At 38.0% G+C, this 25,215-nt stretch overlaps 1 protein-coding gene across 3 annotated transcripts; it reads left to right on the top strand.

Annotated features, from left to right (window-relative positions):
* Positions 1–1,623: 1,623 nt before the first annotated feature.
* ca14 (carbonic anhydrase 14) lies at positions 1,624–21,721 on the top strand. 3 transcript variants are annotated; one of them, XM_084726713.1, is made up of 13 exons: positions 1,624–2,043; positions 2,371–2,394; positions 7,741–7,920; positions 8,151–8,296; positions 11,875–11,970; positions 12,695–12,761; positions 13,209–13,366; positions 14,359–14,485; positions 16,655–16,678; positions 17,973–18,057; positions 18,219–18,260; positions 20,122–20,175; positions 20,903–21,721. In XM_084726713.1, exons 1-13 carry the CDS (start codon positions 1,974–1,976, stop codon positions 21,012–21,014), a joined length of 1,185 nt encoding a protein of 394 aa, XP_084582839.1. In that variant the 5' UTR covers positions 1,624–1,973; the 3' UTR covers positions 21,015–21,721. The 3 variants fall into 3 exon arrangements, with proteins under 3 accessions (XP_084582839.1, XP_084582840.1, XP_084582841.1); XM_084726714.1 differs by lacking the exon at positions 18,219–18,260; XM_084726715.1 differs by lacking the exons at positions 18,219–18,260; positions 20,122–20,175.
* The last annotated feature ends 3,494 nt before the right edge of the window (positions 21,722–25,215 follow it).

Here is a 25,215-nt window from a genome sequence, read left to right as displayed (position 1 = left end):
TTGTCAACATGTGGTCCAAGCCACCATACCATCTCATTTCACGTGACCCCCCTATGACATGTTATGTCACCCACATAATCAGCTGTGCATCTGTGTATCACTACTTGAGAGACACTTTTGTAATATGTTTAATTTCTTGGTAATGGCTTCGGTCATGGTGCACTTTCACTTTATTTTCCCTACATAAATCATACTCATTCAATTTAGTTTCACCCTGTATTTTTCCCCTGCAGCCCCAACAGTAGAGCCTGTCCCACAGTTTAAACTGCTCACATATCATATATAGCTTTGTATTAAGCAATATATACTCAGGAACCACTCACTGTAAAACAAAAAAGTTGAGAAAACGCAAAGTTCCATGGAAACTTACTGCAATCGATTTTCAAGTTTTGAGCCAAATTCAACTCTTAGGTTTTGAAAAACGTTTTACCAACTAACCGTGTTGTTGACATAATTTACTTTTTAGAACCCCCCAAAAATTGAATTTCAAAACAATGAAGTGAATAATTCAATCGAGTGAATATTAAAAAAAAAAATCAGTTGCAACCATTTAATTTTCAAGCACCCAAATAGTGTCAACTCAGATTAACAGCTCACTGTGAATAATTGTTCAAATGCAGCTTTCTGAGGGTTTTTAAGAGTTTGATCTGAAATAGAAAAGAGAGTTTGGGTTTGATTCAAAACTCAAACGTAGTGAAGGCAGTAGTTTTGTCAACTTTACAGTGCTGTACCAGCCAGTGCATGCAAGGAATTAATAGTTCTATATAGAACCTTTAAGCATTCTACAGCTTGGTACATATTTGGCATCCTCAAAAGGTTCTATGTAGAACACTAAGGGTTCTTTTAAACAAACCCTCTGAAACAAAATGGCTCTATATAGAACGCTATGAAGTTTCAAACAATTCCAAACCTTTTATTGCCCTAATTTGCCACATTTTTACAAATAGTTCTGCAAAATTACTAAGGCATGAGATTAACTACTAAACCCAATTAAAACAAAACAGTAAACTGTGATGTATACCTCTTCAATGATATACAGCAAGCTATTTGCCACTACAAACCTATTATAGATTGAAGAAAAAGAAGAGGTAGTTTAAAATTTAGCAGCAGAACTACTCATAAAATGAAAATGAAATTGAAAATACCCCTGGGCAAACCTCAACATTTGGAATTTTCAACAAATGTTAGTGAATAGTAGTACGGCATGTGTTAAATTCAAATGGCAACTTATGTTCTATAAATAAGAGTGTGTGTTTCATCTGTTTGGGGTGCTCCACACCTAACAGATGAACATGTGAACCAGCCTCAAGTTATGGGGACAAATGAGGACTTCTTCTCACCCAGTCATAATACAGAAACACTTTCTTGAAAGTTTAGCGAGTCAGACACATCCTACCAAATTGACACATGTTGATTTCTCCCTTGTTATTTGCACATTTTTACAACACATATCTTTCATTCACTCTAAGTTTCTCCATTGCCATTTCTTGTACCCCATTGTTCCCTTGCAGTACCCTCCTTTGCTCAACCACATCTCTCTCTCTCTCCGTCCTCTCACCCTCTGTTGTATCGCCCTCCTTTTTTCAGCAACTAACACTGAATTAGTTCTCACTCACTGGTCTTTCTTTGCAGTCTTGTCTCTCCGTGATTTCTCTCCACCTCTGCCCACTGTTTCTCTCTTTTCTTTTCATACTTTCTCTCCATCCATCTGTTGCTGAGACCTGTTCTGGTGCCCTGCTCTCTGCCAAAGTGGAGCCGACATGTAACATCCACACTCTGGCTGTTAAACAGAGCTGTGGCAGGTGGGATCACTGAAGCTGGACCCAGGCAGTTTCTCCCCACTTCTCTCTCTCTCTCTCTCTCTCTCTCTCTCTCTCTCTCTCTCTCTCTCTCTCTCTCTCTCTCTCTCTCATTTGCTCCTCATCTCTCCGTCCACTTTTATTCATTTCTGTGTATGGGCAAGCAGGGCTAACATGGACTCTTTGGGTCTTTTTATCCTTCTAATGCTCCTGTGTTTCCAGTGGACGGCTGCCCCTGCTGCTGGTAAGGTCTTAATTAAAAAAGCCTACTAATCGGCATCATGTGAGATTTGTTTTGTTTTGGTTTGGGTGTTTGTAGACTGGGTGTTTCAGGGTGAGCTGTAGTAGTGGAGCAGTAATTGGATTTGAGTAGACTAGTTATTAATTACCTACTGTAAACTAGAAGTGATGAAACACAGTATAATATAGAGTGAAACTAAATGTGTAAAAATGAAATATATAATATTTAATAACAGACACAGTGCTTTGTGAACTGTGAACTGTGAATTTAAAGAGTGAGAACTGGCTAAAAGAAGATTTTTAGGAGTTTTTCTCTTTTATTCTTTTTCAGAGGAAGTTTCCTGGACCTACACTGGTGAGTTCAAGTTTATTTGTAGAGCAAAATCTCACGCAAAAGCATGTCAGAGTGTTGCAAAGAGTGCTAAAAAAAAGATGTACAACAACATACATGCAGGGTGCATGAGAATCTGGAGACCTTATATGTATATAAGATATATTGATATAAGATCATCTTGAGAGCACTTTATAGAAAAGCACAGCACCGTACAGATGTGATAAATTACATATTTATATATCAATACTCAAAATTATTATTTTGTTTCTTCATCACATTTAAATCAGAAATAACCAAATTTATGTTTGTGTGAGAGCATTCTAAAGAAGGATGGCAAATTAAACAAGGTCTGCTTTGTTAGTCTAGAATGGTAGTAACTGTGCCCCATTTGACGTTGTTTTTAGCCATTTATTGAATAAGGACAGGTGAACAAGAGCAGCCGTTTGGAGCGAGATCCTTATTGTTTTGGTATTCTGTCGTTTAAATTATTTGCGCTTAATAAATTAATGTATCACATAACAAATGTGCCATTAGAGTTTCTGAAGTAAAATTTAAACCGAGAAGCTTATTAATTATTAATAATTAATTGATTGTTGACATTTCTAACTATTGGTTGAGGGAAATGCCAAAATTTGCAACCCTACTCACTATCTTATAGCCAATATCCAACTTATTTTATTTCTTTATCAAAAAGGAAACTATTCACTGAGGTAGCAATTTATTATCAAAGTAAGCAGTTTTTAAGCACTTTATATAAAATCCAAGCACTTTACAAACCTTGAAAACAATATATTAGAAATTCAAGTGTTTTCAACGAATTTCAGCATCTATACAAACCCTGACAGACAAAATCCTGATGTCGCTTCTGTAGGAAATAGGTAGCAGGTGGAGATATTTCATATAGTTTATTTTGTACTAGTCAAGCAGTTGAGTGTCTACTACTGGATGACCTGTGGTAATCTAATCTGCTAATAATAAAGACATGGACAAGTTTTCTTGAAAATAACACCTTTCACCCCGACTTCATTCCACGTTACTCTTTTCTCTCTAAAACATCAAAACTATCATAAAAGCTTCTGTCAGATTTGTGGCCTCATATCTCCCAACCTTTCTCCCTCTGTTTCCCTCTACTTTCCTCTCTGTCTGTATTAGTTACAGTTCAACAAGCTGGCATGAGCACAGCAGTCACACAGAGATGATGAAGGGGTTGGTGGGAGATAGAGAGGAAGAAAGCAAGAAAAAGGCCGATAGAGAGGCAGGCAGGCGGAGGCAGGTGCACGAGGATGAGGGTGTTGGGAGATGGGACGGGATGAAGCAAAAGCATACCAAATCGTGCCCCTCATTGTTGCAGCGCACAATAACCAATGTGTTTATTGTGTTGTGGACGCACACTGGCTGCCTATGCCGTGGACAATGACATTGTGGGAATGAATGGGGCACACAGAGACCACTACTCTCTGCATGTATTCAGGAGAGCAACACCAATGTACAGTACATACACAAAATACAGCAAACACTGAAGGCTGTGCCTGGAGCAAACTGGTATCTATACATATAGGGCATTTAGGCATTATTATGATAAGTATGGAGGCAAGTGTACGGTGTCATCTTAGATTAGTAGCTGATTTGTTGAGTGATAAATGTGTTACATTCAGATATGTTTGTTTTTTTACATGAATTTTCTAAGTAAAAGTCACTTGAATTCATCAACATCATGCAGAAGCATGTGATATAATCTTAGACTGGTAGTCTGTATGTTGAGTGATACATGGCGTGCATTCAGATGCATTTAATGTGCTTTTTTTGGCAAGAATTTTTCAAAATAAATTTATCAACATTGTGCAGAAGCAAGTGGTGTAACTTTAGACTTATAGCCAGTATTTTGAGTGATACGTGGCATGCACTCAAATGTGTTTAATTTGGTTATTTGTCATGAATTTTCAAAATAAAATTGCAGTGACATGATAGCCAGTATGTTGAGTTATGTCTTGCATTCAGAGACATTTAAACTGTTTTCAAAATAAAAGTTTGACATTGTGCCAAAGCATGTGGTATAATCTTAGACTAGTAGCCAATATGCTCAGTAATACATGCCTTGCATTTAGATACCTTTAATTTGTTTTATGACATGAATATTCAAAGTAAAAGTCCCTGGAATTCATCTGCAGTGACTGAATGAGTGAGACGGTGTGTGTGAGGCATGTTGTGTGACACAGCATCGCATGATGTGGTTGTTGCTGAGCTGTTAGCTGAAGTGGAAAGTCAGTCTTGTTGTGTGCGCATCATTTTTGTCACACGAAAGAGCAGAGTTACATGCTTTCAGAGACGGCTCTTTCCACGAGAGAGATGAGAAACAGAGAGTTACGTAAAGTAATCGAGGGAAAGTCAGCCCCACATTCCATCATTTCCTCATCATGCTCTGAGTGAGTGAATCTGCATATGTGTGTGTGTCTTTGTTCCTGCCTGTATTCAGGACAGGGGTAGCATGCTAGGGGAGAGGTAGAGCAGGCGCAGAGGGTCAGAATTTTCGGCCTCCGGTTGCCATGGAGACCTCCATGACGACCAATGGCAGGGCCGCGGGACTCACTTTTGAAGTTGGGTCGTGGTGCGGGGCTTTGCTGTGGAGAGTAAGTGAGGGGTAAGGGGCAGAGAAGAGATTAGAAGAGCAAGGTGGGGGTTGCAGGCAGTGGGAGAGGAGATGTGGTATGTGTTTACATCGGTCATGTTCAGCCCTCTCCTGACATTGTGTGTGTGCAGAGAGCGAGAGAGATGATTGCACTTAATGTATTTATATAGAAGAACTTGTTGATGTTAATGGGTTAAGAACATGTTCCATGGCTTACAAACATGGCACAGTACTGATATGCATCCTGTCTTGCCCTGTTTTCAACCTTTTTTACATGCACACTTGATAATAAAAACTTCAACATTTCTAAAACGTGCCGTAAATATATGATTAGACACTTACTACTCACCACTACTCACATTTCTTTGTCTGTAAAATGTGTCAGTGGTGTGCCTGTTTTCTAAAGCATTCCTCTCCCTGCAATTGAAATTCAGATTCTTTGACTCACATGTCACCCTCTTTTTCTTTCAGACTCCTTTTTCTTACTTTCTTTTATTATGCAGCTGGGGAGACCAGTTTCTTTTTTACTCGGTGAACCAGGGCCTCAATCACTCTCCTCTCCCGCAATTACTTTCTCAATATTTCCCTGTCCATTTTTTAATTAAATTCCTCTTAATTTTCACACCAATTTTCGTACACTAATGAATGATGTGTTTCTAAGAACATGACATGTAGAGCATATAAATATGCAGTAAGTATACAGTATACATACAAGTACATTAGCTGATATTAGACATTAGCAGAGGATCTGCTATGTGCTGTAGATGCTGAAAGTAACCCAACTGTAGTCAACTGTATATTGTTTATTATTGTCAACTGTACAAGTGCAATATTTCTAAACATTGTACATTATGATCATTTGATTACTAATTAAGTTTAAATGCCGAATTTGCCAGTAGGAATCAAAGTTATGATTTTTCTTTTTTTCTCCTGTGATTTTCAGATGATTTTTAAGATGTTTGAGAACCAAATAAGACTACAATGGGAGATTAATCCTCTGTGTTATGATTGCATTTCTAATAAAAAATATCAGCTTTTCTATGTTTTCCTGCCATGAAAAAAAAAATCAATTTTAAAAAATCAGTATTCAGATTTAACTCTTAAAAATGTGGCTACAGGATACAGTAATTCAATTTTCTTTGCACTGTCAAGAATAGTCTTATATGTTATAAATCATTCCACTGGCACGAAGAATTAAATCAACAACAATCTGACAATATATGTTTTTCACACAGGAAATTTTTATTGTATTATTATTATACATTTCAGGTTTAGATATTTTTTTCATATTACTTAATATAAGATCATTTTCAATATAATTTCTTATATACTTTTTTATTTGTAAGGAAACAGAGATGTAGTAATACATATTACAACAAACTGATTGTCACCTATGCATTCATACAGATATAATACTGATGGAAATACACGTAATTTCATATATTTAAAGATCAGTGATCATCTTGCAAGGTCAAATACAATCAGTTTCTCCCAGTTGCCTATTGTAAGAATTTATCAACACACAGATTTAGCAAGAAAGTCGTTCTCTCTGGTCTTTGTTGGAGGTTCGGTCTGTTTTGGTGTTACATCTTTCTTGCTGGCTGTTAATTAATTGTCGTTAAGAGATATTTGTCTTACACCAATAGATGAGCTGTGACGTTGCCCAAACAGACTGTAGAGAAAGAACAGTCGAATCAGTCTGTAAAAATTCCTTATATTACCTCCTGCCAGTACGATTTTTACTTTAAAAAAATCTAATTTTTTGTAACCTGTATTTAATTATTTGTGACCAAATTTTGCCGGTGTTGATTAAGCTAAACAGCATTTTAGTTTACTGACTACCTTTGATATTTACCTCTCATGAGGTTGATATATTTCTGTAATTTAACTACAGTGATACTGAAGATATCAGGACATCTGGATAATACTGTTCAGCCAAGGATGGAAGAGGTCATATGAAGCTGAAGTGAGACTTTATATACAGACTATGTTGTAGTTGTTATCAGTTGACAGTATTTAGTCAATAAAGAACCCAGATCTCCTGCTTTTTTAAAAAATCCTTTATATATTTTTCTATTTATTATGTTTATTGTTCCCCCAGCTGGCTGGGTCAGGGCCTTTCTGTGCGGAGTTTGCATGTTCTCCCCTTGTCTGCGTGGGTTCTCTCCGGGTTCTCCGGCTTCCTCCCACAGTCCAAAGACATGCATGCTAGGTTAATTGGTGACTCTAAATTGCCCGTAGGTGTAAATGCGAGTGGTTGTCTGTCTCTATGTGCCAGCCCCCCCGCGACCCTTTGGGAAAAAGATGGATGGATGGATGGATGCTTATTGTTATGCACCAATGCAAATTCCTCGTATGTGTAAACCCACTTGGCAATAAACGTGATTGTGTTTGTTGGTAGCCACTCATGTATGTGTGAGCTTCTTTGTTTTCATGGGTGGCTCATGACACATGCATTTGAGTTTGATTAGTTTGATCCAGAGCAGCATTTGTTCCGTCACCTGTCCTCAAACTTTATCTCTTGCATCGTTATATGTTCAGTATATTTTTAACAATTTGATGTTTGTTTTATTAAATTTCCCACCATGAGGCCGTGAACCTACAGAGAGAGACCATGAGGAATAATTGTCTTGTATAATTAGAGACTGATGATCAATGGAGGCTTTTCACTGAATGACTGGGAAGCAGTGAGCTGTGTGATTGGGTGACATCATTGTTTTCTTTCTTTTCTCCTGTCAAAGGCCTGGTGGGTCAGTCTGAGTGGTCACAGTATTTCCCTGACTGCGGTGGTAATTCTCAGTCCCCGGTTGACGTGGTAACCACCCAGACCAAATATGACCCCACTCTGATCCCTATGACCCCACTGGGTTATAGTCAGCATGGCAATAAACCCTTCACCCTGTACAACAATGGACACACAGGTAACTATGGCAGCCAGGTATCTGAGCAGCCTTACGGTTAATCTGTTTATACTGCACCATCCTCAGTTGTAACCTGGCAGCAAACCTTTTAGTACACATTACTAAATACCTAGTATTATATTATAAAATTGTTTTTTATATTCAAACTACCCAGTATTTCTTGTTCAATTATCTTTCCCTGTCTGTTAAACTCAGAAAACCGACTCTTGTTTTCGTTTTCTCTCCATCAGCGGTGATTGAGCTGCCAGACTGGATGGGACTGGCGGGACTGCCCTGGCTCTTTTCAGCTGTGCAGATGCATCTGCACTGGGGCAGCGGTGGACCGAGTCAGAGAGGCAGTGAACACACCATCAATGGACTGAGTGCAGATGCAGAGGCATGTTAAAAAAATATTTTTATTTGTGTAGCATTTTTGAAGCTAGGAGCACAACGTTCTTTCCACAGACATTTTAAAACACAAATATAAAAAGAAAAAAACAAAATAAAAGCACACAATTAAAAGGCTGCGTATCAGAAATTTACTCTACAAATGAATCATCCACAAGGTAGAACAAGTATTAAACAACTATTAAGATAAAATCAGGTGATTGTACAACAGGCTGTATTATGTAAACAAATAAGACTAGCTGTCAGGCAAAAAGGCAAGTGTGTAAAAATGTGTCTTAAGACAGGAAACAGTGTCAGAAGATCGAACACTAACTAGACGACTGTTCCAGAGCTGAAGTGTCAGTACGGCAAACTCTTGATCACTCTTTGACCTTACCTTGGACTAACAGGCCTAACAGAGCAGATCTGAGGGTTCCTCCAAGCTGAGTTGTGACGTGAGTGAAGGTCAAATAGTGTGATTATAGTAAAGTTTAGTTTTTGAAAATTGTTTAGATTTTATACAAAAGGATGAAATGAGAGTGTGAACCTCGTGGTTATAACAATTTTGACATTTAAATGGAAGAATACATCACTCTGAATCAAGACTTACAAGGTCAAAAATTCTAACAGCAGCCTGCATGTACAGAAAGTTATTTTCTCTTCATTGTTATGGAAAAAAAACAGTGAAAAAGATTTAATGGAACAGGAGATGGACCCAGTGTCCTTCATTTTGGACCTCCCAAGCTGATATGTAATATTAAAAAACAGTAAGAAACTGTACCATATTCTTGTTTATGCTGCAAGGAAGAACATTTTATTGCAGTGAATTAATGAAAAAGTGTCAGCTTTTAAAGGCTAACGTTTGATTTAGTGCCATTAGAGTACCTCACATGAATACTACATTTAAAAACAGACCAATTTTATAAAATTTGGAAACAACACCTGAACTATGTAGAGGGTGGAGTCCCTCACATCACACTGCAGGGAGTTCCTCGATTGCTCTAACTGCACATTATCACTGTGACCTCTGATGTTGTGAGTATGAATCTGCGCTGATTTTCTGTGTTTGGTTTGTTTTTATTGTATTGTACCTTATTGAACCCTTTTTTTAAATAATGCATGCACCCTCTACTTGTCAAAGTGAAAACTAATAAATATATTAATAACAATGAGGTGACATTTGTGCAGGTAAAATAATTAGAATAATATTAGAATAATACTTTGTGGAAGTAATACATAATAGGTGATGACACAGCATGAAACAAAGACAATAGACCAAATTTCAGTTGGTGCACAGTATTTTATTTTTTACTAATTAAGGGACAAGTAGAGTGTGAGAGACTAAGTGGCATACTGTATACTGTGTAAATGTCTCTGCAATTAACTTTCGAACTTTTAGAGATTTAACTGAGCCTTTATAATAATACAAGGAGTTAACCATAGATTAAAACTGGATTACCCTGCAGTTTTTAGCAGTGTATGAATCCATTTCCACAGACACACACAACGTAGAGAAAAATGATCTCTAGAAGCTTCAGTTGTATTGGCCTCAGAGTTTATATTCATGCAACGTAAACCAGTCAATAAAGTAAAATTGTGTGAAACCCTGATGGTAGATACATCTTTTAACTTTTTGTTTACAGCGCTGTGAGCACAATACGTGATCACATTTTTATTTATTTATCCTTCATGTAACCACAAAGGCCCTGTTGAGAGACAATATCTCTTCTGCCAGGCAGCAAAAAAACTAAAATAAAAAGGTTTTATATAAAATTACAGACAGCAAACAGATACAAAGCATACAGGGATCAGGGGCTAAAAAGAATCATGGCACAATGTGGCCCTTTTTAAACGAAAAACATTTAACATATCATAATTTTTTATGAACATGTCAAGAGAGGGTAAAGATTCCAGATAATCAAAATATAATCAAAACTGCAATATGGCCAAGTGCAGTACCCAAATCACAGAAGCTGGAAATTTCCAATTAAGGACAAAACAGGAACAAAATTGTGACTAAACAGCATCATAATTAAATAATATTGTGCTGCAGATAGGTCCTGGTCTACAAATCTTGTAAGAACACATTTGTTTGGTACAGACCCCAACAACTCTCACACCAATATGTCGACATGTCAAAATAATCCCATTTCTTTTTTTTTCCTATCACATCATGCATCCCTGATTCCAAGTTAACTATGACTTGCAGCTCATTCCAAGCATGCAGTGTATAAAATAAATGCGTTATCATTCTCATTAGTATACCAAATGTCAATTAATCCAATGCTGAAAATTAGCTGTTTAATTTTTCCCGTAAAAATGCCAAACATCCACTGGTTCCAGCTACTGAAATGTGATGATTAGCACTCAAAACTAGGTTTCTCCTCCTGTTTTTACAGTTGAATGTTTGCACTATGCAGAGTGATGTCTGTCCTGAGTTTGACGCTAGAAGGCTGTTTTCACTTTCATCTGCTGAAAGTGGAAAGTTTCAGTTTGGAAGTCATTTCTGGTCCAGTTTGCAACTTATAGAAGTGTGATGTAGAAACCTGAAGCCATCAGTGTACATACACTGAGAATGGACACTGAGAATTGACAAAATTTGCATATTCATATATTCTCAGATTTTTAATGAGCTAGAAGGAGTGGAGGCCTTTTTAAGGATTTATATGTTAAAGTTATATTTTTTCTGGGAAAAAACATACAGACATTACTGATTCACACAGACTGTTTCTTTAATACATGTCTGGAGGGGATCGTTTAAGTTTTAGACTGATCAAACAACAAAACTGAATACATATTGGTGGCATCTTAAATAAAATGTTGGTGTTTATCAAAATTCTTGGGTTTGCACTGAGAAATTTGACTGTTTTTCTTGCTATACTTATGATCTGTGACTGTTTTCCTCTTTTTACCTCACACTTTTTACACAAATCTGTTATAGCTGAGTGAGTTTGGATCTCTGTTCTGGTTTTCTGGACTCATCCTGTAGATCTGCTGAGAGACGAGTGCAGAGACAGAAGATCAAATGAAAAGAAATCTTTGGAATAGACTGTTGATATTTGAAAAAACAAAGAGAAGAAGACACAAAACATAACTTGGGCCGCTGAATAACATTTGGAGGGTTGGTAAAAATATGGAGAAAGAGTGGAGTTAAGAGGGAAGGCGAGCTGTCTCAGCACCTCACTTCTTGTCCATCTGTCAGTGTGCATGTCCACGGCAACATACCAGTTTCTTCAGGGGTGAGCAGTTGGAGAGGAAGAGGCGTGAGGGTATTTAAGCAGATTAAAAGACAAAAATAGTAGATGAAAGGATGAGGGAAAAAAACACAAAGGAGAGGATAAATATTAGTTAAAAAAGGAACCTGTCATGCGTGAGTACTGTCATTACATAATGAGACAATTAAGCGCTTTCTCATTCACTCGCTCTATATTTTTCTTCGGTCGCTCTGTCAGGAGGAAAACTGAGTTTGCACGCAGCTTTTCCTCTCTCAGTCTCGTCCTCTATTTCTCTCTTTTAACCTTCAGCTGTCACCAGGAGAAATCAGGACGTTTTTCTTGCTCTGACAGTGTTCTTCCTCTCTCTCTCCAGCTGCATGTGGTGCACTACAACTCTGAGCTCTACCCCAACATGTCCACAGCCATGACACAGAGGGACGGCCTGGCTGTTTTAGGAGTCCTCATTGTGGTAACAAAACAATACTAATAAACAATAGCAAGCCACAACATTATGAAGGAATACTAGGATCAAGACTGGGTTGCACCAACAAGTATTCACTTTATCTAATATTAATCCTAATTAGAGTTTGGAAAAATTAAGCAGAGCTCTGTCGCACACTTAAAAACAATCCTCTGTTTAGGATGTATTCCTGAACAAAATGTTATATTGTTTGCAGGCTAGCTAAAAAGATAAGAAAATGCCACATTGTTTGTTAGCTAGCTAAAATGTTTATAAAACACAACATTGTTTGCCAGCTACCAAACAATTCAAAACTTTACTTTGGTTGTTAAATAGCTACAAAGGTAATAAAAATTACACTGTTTGCAAGCTAAGTTAACAAAATATCACATTGTTTGCTAGCCGGCTAAAAAGTTAGCAATATATTAAACATTACATTGTTTGCGAGCTAGCTAAAAAGTTTCACCAAATATTATGTTGTTAGCCAACTCTAGCTAGCTCTAATTTCTCTTCCTTTGAGAAAAACCTGTTGGCTGAATTATTGGGACAATTTAGCCAAGTACTAGAAGATTAAAAATGGCCAACACCACAGTAAGAAAAAAAAAAAGACTACCTGGCAACAACTGGCAGTTTAAAAATTGTGATGGTGCAAACCAGCCTAATTGTTTTACACCTTAAATGTCATATATTGAGTAATGTAATAAATGTTTCAGCATGAGTTTTGCTTTCTTAGACAGGTGAAGAGACCAACCCAGCATTCAATAACATCCTCACCTACCTGAGTCGCATCAGACATGCTGGTGAGTCTCTTTGTTACCATTTTATCATATATTTTATAATTACTTATTTATGAAAGTGTGTTTTCTTCTAAAATAAGAAATGTTTTAAAATGTTAGTGAATGGCTTCAATCTTTTTCTCTTGCTGCAGTTACTATTTCAATTTTGGGACTTAAAATGAAAATGGATTCTCCTCCACGCTCCCCAGTCACAGTTCACTGAATAGATATGACTACCTGTCAATAAAAAAGCAAGCTGTATAACTATAACATATTTTTCTCTAAGGCAAAGCATAAAAAGATATTACTGATTGAACAGTGATGGAGGGATGAAAACAGCACAGTTATCAGATGTTTTTATTCTCTGCGACGCTGAAATCCCCCAAAAGTATGATAATATCTGGCTCCAGCAGTAGTATCTATAAGACCTCACATAATATTTTTTTTCCTCCTCTTTACACCCTCTGGCAGATCAGAAGGTTTCCATCCCAGCCTTTGACGTCCAATCACTGCTCCCCAATGATCTGGGACGTTACTATCGCTACAATGGCTCCCTAACAACGCCGCCCTGCCACCAGAGTGTGATCTGGACACTGTTTCATGAGAGGGTTCAAATCTCAAAGGCACAGGTAGCTACGACACTCAGACTCATCTAAGCTGCATTTCCACTGCAGGAACTTTACCCAGGGACTACGAACCTTATGTGTGCGTTTCCACTGCAGGGACCAAGTCTAAGTTAAGTTAGTCTCTGCTTGTGGGGTAATGCTTTCCAAAGGTACAGGAACCTTAGGGGTGGGGCTTGCAGCACTGAACCTTTCTGATTGGTGGAGTACTTGCAGCATTTTATTTCAGCCACCATAATCTGCACAAAAATGGTTTGTTTTTTGTCCATTGTGCGCCGACAAATCAACATGGAGTTACAGAAGGAAGCACATGACAGATGGACCAAACACAGTGTTGTTATATAGTTGAAAATATATATTTAACAGAAGCCGACTCAACTTTTGAAAAAATTCACACATAAACACTTTTTCAATTCTTTGTTTATGTTGCTCCCTATTTATCTTGCTTAGCGGTCTGAATCACCAAAGTACATATAATTTCCCAGTTGCTGAATTGAATAATCATATGTTGCTGTATGAAGTGAAAAAAACTACATAACACACTATATAATTTTCTTCTTCGTTCCCTTGCACTGCTGGCATTGGTCGATTTGCTGTGATGTTTGCTGTTTGTATTGATAAATTTTAATTTATTTATTTATTTATTTGGGGTAGATTACAAACTTCTACATGAATTTATTTTTAGGACTGAATGAAATAAATAAGTATTGGTTGCATCATAAAAAATACCTGTAATCACTACTCCAATACGCTGTAAGTGTCACACTCATTACATTGCTACAGCTTACAATGCAGAAATTTTGTATCATATGAAATTTAAATTGACTTGACTTTTGCTCACTGAATCAATTTATCAAATCTGTATTTGAGCTACTGATAAACTTTGACTTGACTGTTCAGTTTAATGTCAGTATGTTGAGTTTTACTTTACTTTCTGTTTTAGCTTCAGTGCCTCAGGACTGTAAGTGTTTTCTCTGCTCTTCACCTCTCCGCTGCAGCTGCTGAAGATGGAGACGATACTTTACTCCAGTAAGGCTGAAGAAACAGACAGGATGCTGCTGCAGGACAACTACCGCGCAACACAACCGCTCAACCACCGGGTCGTCTTCGCCTCCTTCAGTGCAGGTCAGACACACGGAGCATGTAGGAAGAGATAATCAACGATATAAAAAAAAACAGACACAAGTCGCCCACACCGACCACTGACATGAAAGATACACATGCTGTGTTTGGAATCAGACATTTACTTGGAATCATTCTTTGGCTTTTCATATATTACCTGAATTAGTGTAATACAGTACCTGCAGAAAACTCATACTATACTGTACAAATGCTCCATCACAAGTAAAGGTAATGTGTAAGACAAAGTATGTAAGTATAATCAGGAAAATGTACTCAAAGTATAGAAAGTAAAAGCAAAACAATATTTGATGTGTGGTTGTATGAGGTCCTTATCGATAGTCAGTGTATTACCTACAGTAGTTGGAGGTCAGCGTGCCCCCGGTTTGGAGAAGGAGAGAGGAACACCAGCATGGAAACTAAGCAATGTACTGCTGTGTACAGGGTCAACAACAAAATGCATTTTAGCCACTTAAAGAAAGCCAACCTACAACAATCAATATCAGTTTGATTTTACTCTATATTCAGAATATTTTCACTGCTTTAGACAGCTTTTACTCATGGGAAACTGACGCTATAGCAGCCTAATATTAGTCTCTCTCTCCTCCTTTGGCAAAAACAACTACTTTTAACTGACAGCACAAGGGAGTTGTTGGTCTTCAACTGCCTCGATCTGTTCATTTGTTTGTGTTACTGTGTGACTTCGGTGTATCCAAACTAATCTTTTAAAACACAGAGGTCACACGATAACTCAAACAAACTAAATGATCGAGGCAGCAGCACACCTGTAACTCCCGTATGCGGCCACTTAAGATGAATGCTTTTGCCAGTGGAGTCTGGTGTCTTTAAACAGAGTGATATTTGGCTTGTATAACCTTGGTTTCCTGTCAGAAAAGGCTGTGTGACCACAAGGTAAAGCAGTGAAAATATTCTTAATATACCGTACCTTTAAACTGATCTCGACTTTTTTACATGGGCCTTTTTCACATGGCTAAAATACATTTTGCTGCTGACTCGCTCTACAGTAATAAAATACTTAGCTTCGTACACTGGTACTCCTCTGCTTCTCCGATCTGTGGGTCTGTCAACCACCATCTTCTGTAGGTAATATACAGACTATGGATAACCTCATACAACCCTTCTTATAATAATCAGAACTATCCCCTTAATATATCTGTCCATTCATTGTCCGTATCCGCTGATCCTTGACGGGTCGTGGGAGTCTGTCCCAGCTGATATTTGGCAAGAGGTGAGGTACACCCTGGACAAATCACCAGTTCATCTCAGGGCTGACATATAGAAACAAATAACCACTCGTGGTCACAATCAAGGGAAATTTAGAGTTATCAGTTAACCTATTATGCTGCGTGTCTTTGGAGTGAAAGCCAGAGTACCTGCAAAGAACTCTTGTGGACAACATAAAACTTATTTTATAAGCCCTTCATATGTTTTATATGCAAAAATCTTAATTTGCAAGCTCTTAATTTGTCAAAGGTCAGAGACAAACTGCTGTGAACTCCAGTGTTTTACCCCAGCTGCACTTGTACATTGTTGGACTATAATGCCAACTCGCTGCTCATAATGTAAGCAACAATAAGAAGCCAGTGGGTGGCCGTGTAGACCAAAGCTAGCAATTAGCACAGCCCATGCAGAGAAGTGAAGAGTGGAATGTTGAGAGAAATGTGGGAATATTAAGGATTACCGGTGACTCCGTCTGGGGGGAAAATGCCTTCTGAGGGCAGGAGAGCAACAGAAATAAAGGGGAAGTGGTGGAAAAGCACCGGGGAGCCGTGTTTGTTTGCGAGCTGATTAGAGAAGAGGATTTGCAAAAACTAAACACTGACTCCATTGTTATCACGTGAGTCTAACTGAGAAAAAAGGGAGAGGAAAAAGAGACACAGAGGAGTGAAAGAGGGAGACAGAGTGGTAGACAAAGACAAAGGAGACAGAATCTGTGTAAAGTGCTCATTGTAGTTAGTGACTGAACTGGAAGGCCTGTGATATCAGCACTGCTGTCAAAGGCAGCAACACTGACTAGACACAACATTTTCAAACAGCTGAACAGCAGATTCTGCTGAGTTAAACCAACTAATCAACATGTGACAGCTGTGAAACAGAGAGTTAAAATCCACTGTGAGTTGTTTCATGATGTATTCCATCTTTTATCTGTTGTAGAATCAGGGAAGGAGCTCTCCTCTGGTAAGACAACGTGATTTTCCTGCAAGTTTTTACAAAAAACAAAGTAACAATGTGTCTTATGCTACTGATGATCACATCAATACTTTAAATACACTCTTAGAAATAAAGGTACTAACTAGAATCATAAAGGGTTCTTTGGCTTGTTCTCTATGGTGGTTCCTAGTTGAACCTCCACTTAGAACCCTTTAAGAGAGTCCTAACTAGATCCCAACATAAAGGCTTATACCTAGAACCATTTGTAAAATGTTTCAACAAAAAACTATGAGAGGTTCTGCAGAGAAGTTTTTTTATGGGTAATGGTTCCACCCAGAACCTTCCTTTAGGCCCTTTTCCACCAACATGCAAACACCTAATTTTGAACAGTTCTGAGCATTTATATCAGAAATAAACTGGTTTGGAGCCCCAAAAGTTGGTTCCCAGCCAGAACCAATAAATATCAAGTTTTCCTTTGGAACCAAAGCGGGTGTGTCATATTCTACAGGTTGTTCTACGACACCCTCTGTTGATGAACATCCATGATTAGAGTGGTTCCACCCTTTTCATCAGATAGCACTACGGTTCCAAGGATCTTGAGCAGAACTGGTTCAAGAATCAGAACTTATTTGATGAAAAAGGACCCTTTCTGTCAAGAACCTTTCCACTTAAGGGTGCTAACAAGAAACCACCCAGCTGGTTCTACCAAGAACCCTTTTTATTACAAAGGTTTTATGTAGAATGAAAGAATACAAAATAATTTGTCTCTCTAGTGTGAGCTTGTGTAAATCTCTGGCATCATCTAATATTCATCAGTTTTCTTTCTTTTTTTTTTGTCCTGTCCCTAAAAGAAAATGGCAGATTTTAATAAATGCATGAACCTTCCTTTAAAACTTTTCTTAAGAAATGCAAATTCTACTAAGGAAGTCTTTGTAGCTGTAATGAGTGGAAATAGTACACTTAGAGTTGTACAGAGCTTGTACATGCTGTAAAGTGTCAGAAACAGGCTGTGATAATAAAAAAGGATGAAAGGTGTGAAATTGGAGAAATACAAGAGAACTGTGATCGTGGGAGGAAACAGGTAGAGGGCAATGAAAAATGTGAGTCTCCTGGGAGAAACAGGAAGGTTGGCAAGCATGTCTTAATGGAACCTCCAGTCTTTTTCTTCAGAAGCAAATGGTTCTGGGTAGAAAAACCACCTTTCAGGAAGAATCTATTTAGAACTCTTATTTCTAAGAGTGTAGTTTAAGTGTGCTGATTTTTGCTGTATTTTGGAGGTTTTCCTTCAGCTGTCATGCCTCTTTGTGTTTCTCTCCTGCAGGTGAAGTCACAGCCATAGTAATAGGAGTGATGTGTGGCTGTGTAGGTCTGGCAGTGATCATTCGCTTCATCGTGAAGACGATACGGTAAGACGCTTGGCTCTGTTGCTCGGTCATGTCTATGGCCTCTTTGCCGGCAGACGCTAGCCACCAGTCTGCTGCTGTTGTTGGTTTAATGGGATGATCTGCAGAAACTGTGGGAGCTGTCCAGTCTCTCCTCTCATTCTCCATCTCCTATCTCTCGGCAGATTTTTTACACTCCTACACCATGAAACAGTCGTGGTAAACAGGTGGTTTACCTGATCTCAATACTGACAAGGATGCACAACTACTGACAGTGTTACTTTTGTGACTTTTTCCTCTTTTTATTGTGCTTGACAGATATCCTTTAGTGCAGATCTTGGGTTTTATTTTTCAATTAACTAAAGTTAAAGAAGAGCCCTGTGTACACACACAGTTCTGTTTGTAGACTGCAGGGACATATTTGAGATTTATGTTGAAATCCTGATAGAAATTAGAATCTGACAAATCATTTTCTTGGCTAATGTTCCTGTCTGGTTTTAACTTATGACAGATATATTTTGTATTTGTCTCAGGCAGTGTTGGTTGGGCTCTAACTGAAATGTCATAAAATCCTCTTTGTAAGGTTTCACCCTAAAGCAACCCCTAAGATCAGCGCTAAGTATAATCTGATTGTCTGACCTCTGCTGCAATAACATGGCTGTTACCCAATACTCTAATTATTTTCTCTCATAATTACCACTGATTCATGAAGGTATGAGGTGGGTTTCCTCATGTGCCCCACTAGTCAGTGATTTAACCTTTCAACTACTTTGACCCAGGGTTCCCAAAGTTCCCATATGTCTTATCTCAGATTATTCAGTCTTAAAGCTGGGGTAGGTAATGTATTTTAGAGGCCATTTTTGTTACATTAGTTGAAATTCTCTTTACATCCTGACAGCAATCATTTACTCAAATTCTCTGTCCAAAAAAGAAAAAAAAATCTGCTATGTGTGGCTGTTGCAGGCCTGTCATAAGCCTTGCAACCTGACATTTTATTTAGTCAGAATGAATAGCTTATCATCCTGTCTACCTACAAACTTGCCAACCTGCACAAACTCTCCCTGTGCAAATGATCCTCCACAAGGCTATGCAGATTAATTGCTAAAGCTATAGCAAGTTAGTCACACAAGAATAGCAGAGAAAGTGCAGCTAAAAATTGCTACTATACTAAAGGCTTATTTATTCGTCTTCTCCAATTTGCAAGTGGAAAAGTGTCCTGTGTGAGATTGTTTTCAGAAATCATGGATGTTGTGTACTCCAGGAAAGGACCATGCAGACTTTTACCAACTCTAACTTAAAAAGCCATCATCAGTGATGGTATGGCGGTGTGCTAGTGCTCATGGCATCATGGGTAACTGTGAACTGTGAATGCTTCTTTAATGCTGAAAAGATACACGCAGGTTTTGGAGCAACGTATGCTGCCATCCAGATGATGTCTTTTTGACTTCAACAAGACAGAGACAAGACACATTCTGCACGTGTCACAACAGCGTGACTCTGTAGTAAGAGAGTTTGGGTTCTAGACTGACCATCCTGCAGTCCAGACCAGGCATTATGAAGAGCAAAATACTGTACGTCAACAGAGACTGTTGTGAGACGCAAATTAAGCAAGAATGAGAAAGAATTTAACTTTTAAAACTTAAACAGTTAGTGTCCTCAGTTCCCAAACACTTACTGAGTGTTGATAAAAGAAAAGGCAGTGTATCACAGTTTTAAACATGCCTGTCCCAACTTTTTTGAAACGTGTTGCAGTTGGATACTTTCATAATCTACCTTACTCTTCCCGGTTTCTCCAACGTTACCTACTCGAGCTTTAAGGGTAAAAAAATGATGTTCATTGTTGTATATGTGAGACCACTCTTTAATTGAGATTGCAGTGAAAGTACGATGCTCCTCATTTTGCTGGGTGTGCCCTGGATCCTTGTAAAGGAGCTTTGAGGGGGGCCCCTCCTACATCCTGCTTTGGGAACCTCTGGCTTTCATAATGTCAATCAGCCGAGTGCAGTTACTCTAAAATGTCACCTCCAATCTTGCTATCTAATGAGAAATGTTTTTGGTCATGTGATTCTGTCTTTTGATCTGCGACAGCTCTACCTCTAGCTGGGACGTCCTACCCAGTAACCGGCCTGCTCCCATGCCAAGGTCACCATTCAAAACCTTAACTTTGACTCCTAAGAGTTTAGATTCCTGACTACATCTTTTCGCTTTAACCATGCATTCATAGTGACTTTAACACCTCTCTTAGTGCATTAGTGCTTAAAGAAATAACACAGACTGTCAGGAAAAGAGTATATATACACTATATATTTACATTCTAAACTTTCAGGGAGTGTTTTTTGTGTTTTAGAAATTCTTTAACAGCAGTATATACTAAGAAGAATAATCCTGATGTTTTTGCTGTTTTGTCAGCTGGCTGTTGATGCAGTGCAACCACAGTGTAACCCACAATGTTCACTGGATGCAGACGTGGCATGTTCTCGCTCCGTCGCAGCTGAAACATGAAAAACATTGGCTAAACAAATCAAAACTATTGTGGACATTAACCTGCGATGGAGATGTGATGCAGCCACATCCAGTGGACATCCACGTTAACACATTCCTGTCTCTTATACTTATTTGTCCGCGTAATTATCACATGTTAAAGTCTTGTTGGGCTAAAGCACTGTTTATGTTTAAATCATCTTATGGTTTTAACTGCATAACATTGAGGGTTTTGTTGTGTATTAGAGCCCCGAACGTACGCACAACCTTCCATGTATTCTTTAACAAGTAAGGACCTCTGCTGGACAACCTAACAAACTGCACTGACAGCACACTTGCAGCATGTGGGATGACTCAGTAGGAATGACTCTTCCCTTTGATGTTTCAGGATGAAGGAGCCCGAGAAAGCAAAAGAGAAAAAACAAGACCTGGCTCTGAACACGACCTCTGAAGGAGAAAAGAAAGAAGAACCGTCACCATCTCCTCAAACTGAGCCCTAGCTGACAGGAGAAACTGAACACAGGACAAATCACCTGCTGCCCCGTTCACTTAACTGTTTTCAGTGTTTTATTTTCCACCCAGATTCAGTGACATTGGCAGTCTTGGGATCAGACTTTTTTTTTTTTTCAGTTTGCACATGAAGCACTTGGTTGAAAAATGTCAGTCTGCTGGCTCTGAGTCGTATGTTTGCTCTCGCAATGCTTGAGATGCATGATTGGTTCATGTAAATACTTTGTATGATATATTTTGTTGACATTTTTTTTTTTGTTTCACATGTTCGGCTGTTATTTCATCCTGCCTTGAAACACAAGCACTCTGCACTGTATGAAATGTAATAGACTTATGAAATGTCCATGAATTTATACCCAGTGTAATATTATTATTGTCTTTTGCCCTGAGACTTTAGCATTGACACAGATTGGACTGCTTGGTATTAAAACACATCTATCAAATGAATTAGAAATCTATGATGAAGGTCTGAAGGGATTTAAAGTGTTTAGTATAAACTGCTGCTGTCCAAACATTGTGGCTCTGAACCCAAGTTAGCGCACTGTATTGTGAATGGATGATTTATATTTATGTACATGTGTTCAGTCTGTTAGAAAAAAAATTATCTCTGGTGCCACATATCATCTTTGTCTGATTGATTTTTTGCTGTATATAACTCGTCAACATGGGCACCTCATTAAAATACTTGAATGGTAAATCTTCACCTCATTTCTTTATGGTGCGTGTCTGAGACAATATGTGTGTGTTGCCTTCAAAAATCACAACCTCATCCTCAAAACTTTTAAGTGCATCATTTACAGATGAAAAAAAGATAGAACGCGTGTAGCAATCAAGAAGGAAATTTGGCTCAATTATTACTGTAATAATCTCCACCTCCAGTTGGGAAGTCAACTAATTTCATTTCCTCAGTGGAGCAGTAAAGGAGTACACACTCTCAGTGATGTTTATAGTCCTCAGGGGCAACAGACATGTCAAAACACCCACAAATATTTCATCTACCTCACATATCATTCTTTTTCTATATTCAACTCTGCGGAGCGATGCCTCTGTACATACCTCTCCTCAAACATCCATTTCATACACACTACAGAGTACAGACTACATAAAATCAAAGCTTTACCATCACCAAACTGCACCCTATGCACTTTGTGTTCAATATATTTTTTCATATGTTGTAGGAGTGATAATGAGTCGCAGAGTTCTAGAAGAGGGTTTCAGGGATGCTATGAAGCAAATTGTCAAAGACAGTTCACCCCTAAATGAAAATCTACTCACCCTCATGTCGATTGATGGTCGGCTTTCGTTTTTTAATCCATAAAAGTCTGCTGGAGTTTCACAGGAAAACAGTAAAATAGAAATGTGCATTTCCAGAAATGTTGCACTTTCTTGTAGTACTTCAACACTGAAGTGTTCCTTTTATGAGATGAAAACACCATCAGTCGGAACAAGCCAATTTGAGTTTGAGACCCCTGTTGTCACAAAGATGGCTTCATAGATTTAGCAGGTATGGATCACTGGTTGCCAACATTCACACTGGAAACAAGCAACTATGAAAAAAAAATCTTTAATGTAACTCATAACTCATATAACAACATCTCTCCAAGGTGGGAAGGAAAGGGAGAGATTTGAGGCTGCGGTTGTTTCTTCTCCTCTCTTCTTTTTTTGTTTGTTTTTTTTTGTTTTCTTGCTAATTTTGTGCCGATTAATGCATGGACATTTGTGATCATATTCTTGTACTATATTTTACTTTAACCTACCCTGCGTTTAAAAAAAAAATATCACAAAAGAAGTAAGTAGCTTGAATTTTGACAGAACCCCAAAGAATTAAACAAAGAGAAGTTGACAATAAACCATTAAATAGATGGAAGATCTGCCCATGTTTCCTGTCCGCTGGTTGTGGTACTTCACAGTTAGAATATCTTGGGAACCTTTGCCAGATATCTGTGAAGTAGCACCAGTTGAGATCTAAATTATCTCAAGCAATCTAAATGACCTCAAATATACCCATATGTACCACAATGTATTTATATATACATAATATATCGGTCAGACTCAAATTTAGATAAATAAACACTGTCTCTGTGTCTATCCATGTTTTTCTACTTCATGATCTCCTCATTGTTGCTGTGTGGTTCTCCTTTCTGCTCTCATCTCCTCTCTGCCTGCCTTTGCTTCCACCTGGCTGAGGACAACTCTTTCCCCGTGAGCCAGCTGAGTTCATTGACGGCTACATGCCCTTACAAAGGGCCACCTGGCCTCTCTGATACCCTGCCCAGCTTAAACTACGCCACCTGGGTTCCACCTCAAACAGTCAACAGACTGCGACAGATCTCTCCAGTCCTTCCTCTCCCAGAAACACAGTGGAGGATGTCTGCACTGCACCTGCTGCAGGGACGGTAGAGACAGAAGAGGGACATTTATACACAGATTGTACAAACCTGGTTATGCAATTTTAGGAGTTAACATCAATTATGTAATTTGTGAATTTGTGAAGTTTCAGACCATTGATTAAACTGATGCAGAATCCAGACTGCAGAGACTCATACGTTGAGGGGAATTCTCAGTTTCAATATGGGTGATTGTCCTGTCTTTGTTTCTTAACGGCTACTGTCAAATAACTGAATTAAATAACTTAAGAGAGAAAATGTATAAAATAGACACTCTTTATTTATTTTAACCTTCAATATGCAACTCAAGGCATAATAACCTAATTCATTTCACTGTGCAAACTGTGGAGACATTAAAAAAAGTCTTTGATGTGTCCCAGAATGGTTCTCAAAATTAAAATAAATTGGGCATATCTTTAATTTATGGGTTTGAGAAATACTAAATTAGGGCATGTCATTAATTGCATGGTGAAAGAAAATCAGGCCAGCAGGATGAAGAGAGAGAAAATGATGTATAATTGATTTGTTATGCATTTCTGTATTTATTTCATAGCTGTATGCGTTTTCTTTTTCGTTTGCTTTTTAATGTATTTACTGAGGAATTGGTCTCCCGGTTATTGTGAATAAGTTTAAGAAAGAAGGAGTTGGCGAGACAGAGAAATATTTATATTTTTCTTATGAAAGCATTTTTTTCTTCATTTTTTTTAAACATAGAAGTCTGCTCCACTACTTTGGTCTGTTTTAGTGACTTTATGATGCCATTAAACTAATTTTACATTTATTTGTGTAACACAGCATGTTAATGTTTGCTTAGCAGAATCAATTAGAAATAAGAGACATTGTTTTTTCATACTTACTTTGATTAAATTGAATAAAATAGCCTTACGAACATTATATATGCATGTATCTAAACTGCCAGTCAAAAGCCTCTCACATGAGAAGCTCGCACTCATGACAGTTCAGGATGTAAACATTAATGGCGTCCTCCTCGACTGAGCCATAACTTCTCCTCCATTAGTAGATGCACTCTTCTTTCTGCACAGTGATACGATCTGCGGGTTCTGCTCACAACAAGGTCTGTGGATTATCTTGAGTAACCGGGTCATGATTTCTGGAAAGAGACACTAGTTAAGTCATTCAGTCCCATTACATTTGAGAGAAAGTATGTCCAAAACTCTGCAACTCACACCAAAACAATCTATATGGATAAATACCACTACAGGTAAGTGTAGATCTAACTGGATATTACCATGAAATTGATATTTCTATTTAGACATATTTAGCAGATAATATACTATGCATTTCTATTGATACTAGACAACACTTAATTATTGTATATTTACTAAATGACGTGGGAATGCAGGTATTTATGCTAATGAAACATGGCTGTTGTCTGTTTTGCCTCCCTCCACCTTCCACCTTATACCGCCTCTTCTTGGCTGTTGACCCTGTTTATTACCTTGTTGTTCTGATCTATTTTACACATTCCTCTTCATTTGTGAAAGTCAAGCCTCACCCGAGAGCAGTTCATCAATTCAGGACACATTTACAAAAACTGCCAACTCGCCTAATGACATATGCAATGAACTAATTAATACTTGGATGTTTTAGGTGGTATTAAAAACAGGAGCATAATATATTTTGATCGACATGGTATAGTAGAAAACAGCAGAAAATGTTTGCAAGAATGTGCCGAAGCATTTATAATGTGTTCAAAAGAATGAAAAATTACTTTTATAATGAGGACAAGTGATTAGATGATGCGATTGAGAAAAACTGTAATACACATCTTACATGTAGATGT

Source organism: Lutjanus erythropterus, chromosome 9, assembly GCF_056507025.1.
Source record: "Lutjanus erythropterus isolate fLutEry1 chromosome 9, fLutEry1.hap2, whole genome shotgun sequence".
Classification (NCBI taxonomy): Eukaryota; Metazoa; Chordata; class Actinopteri; order Lutjaniformes; family Lutjanidae; genus Lutjanus; species Lutjanus erythropterus.
This window is presented reverse-complemented; position numbering and strand designations above follow the sequence as displayed.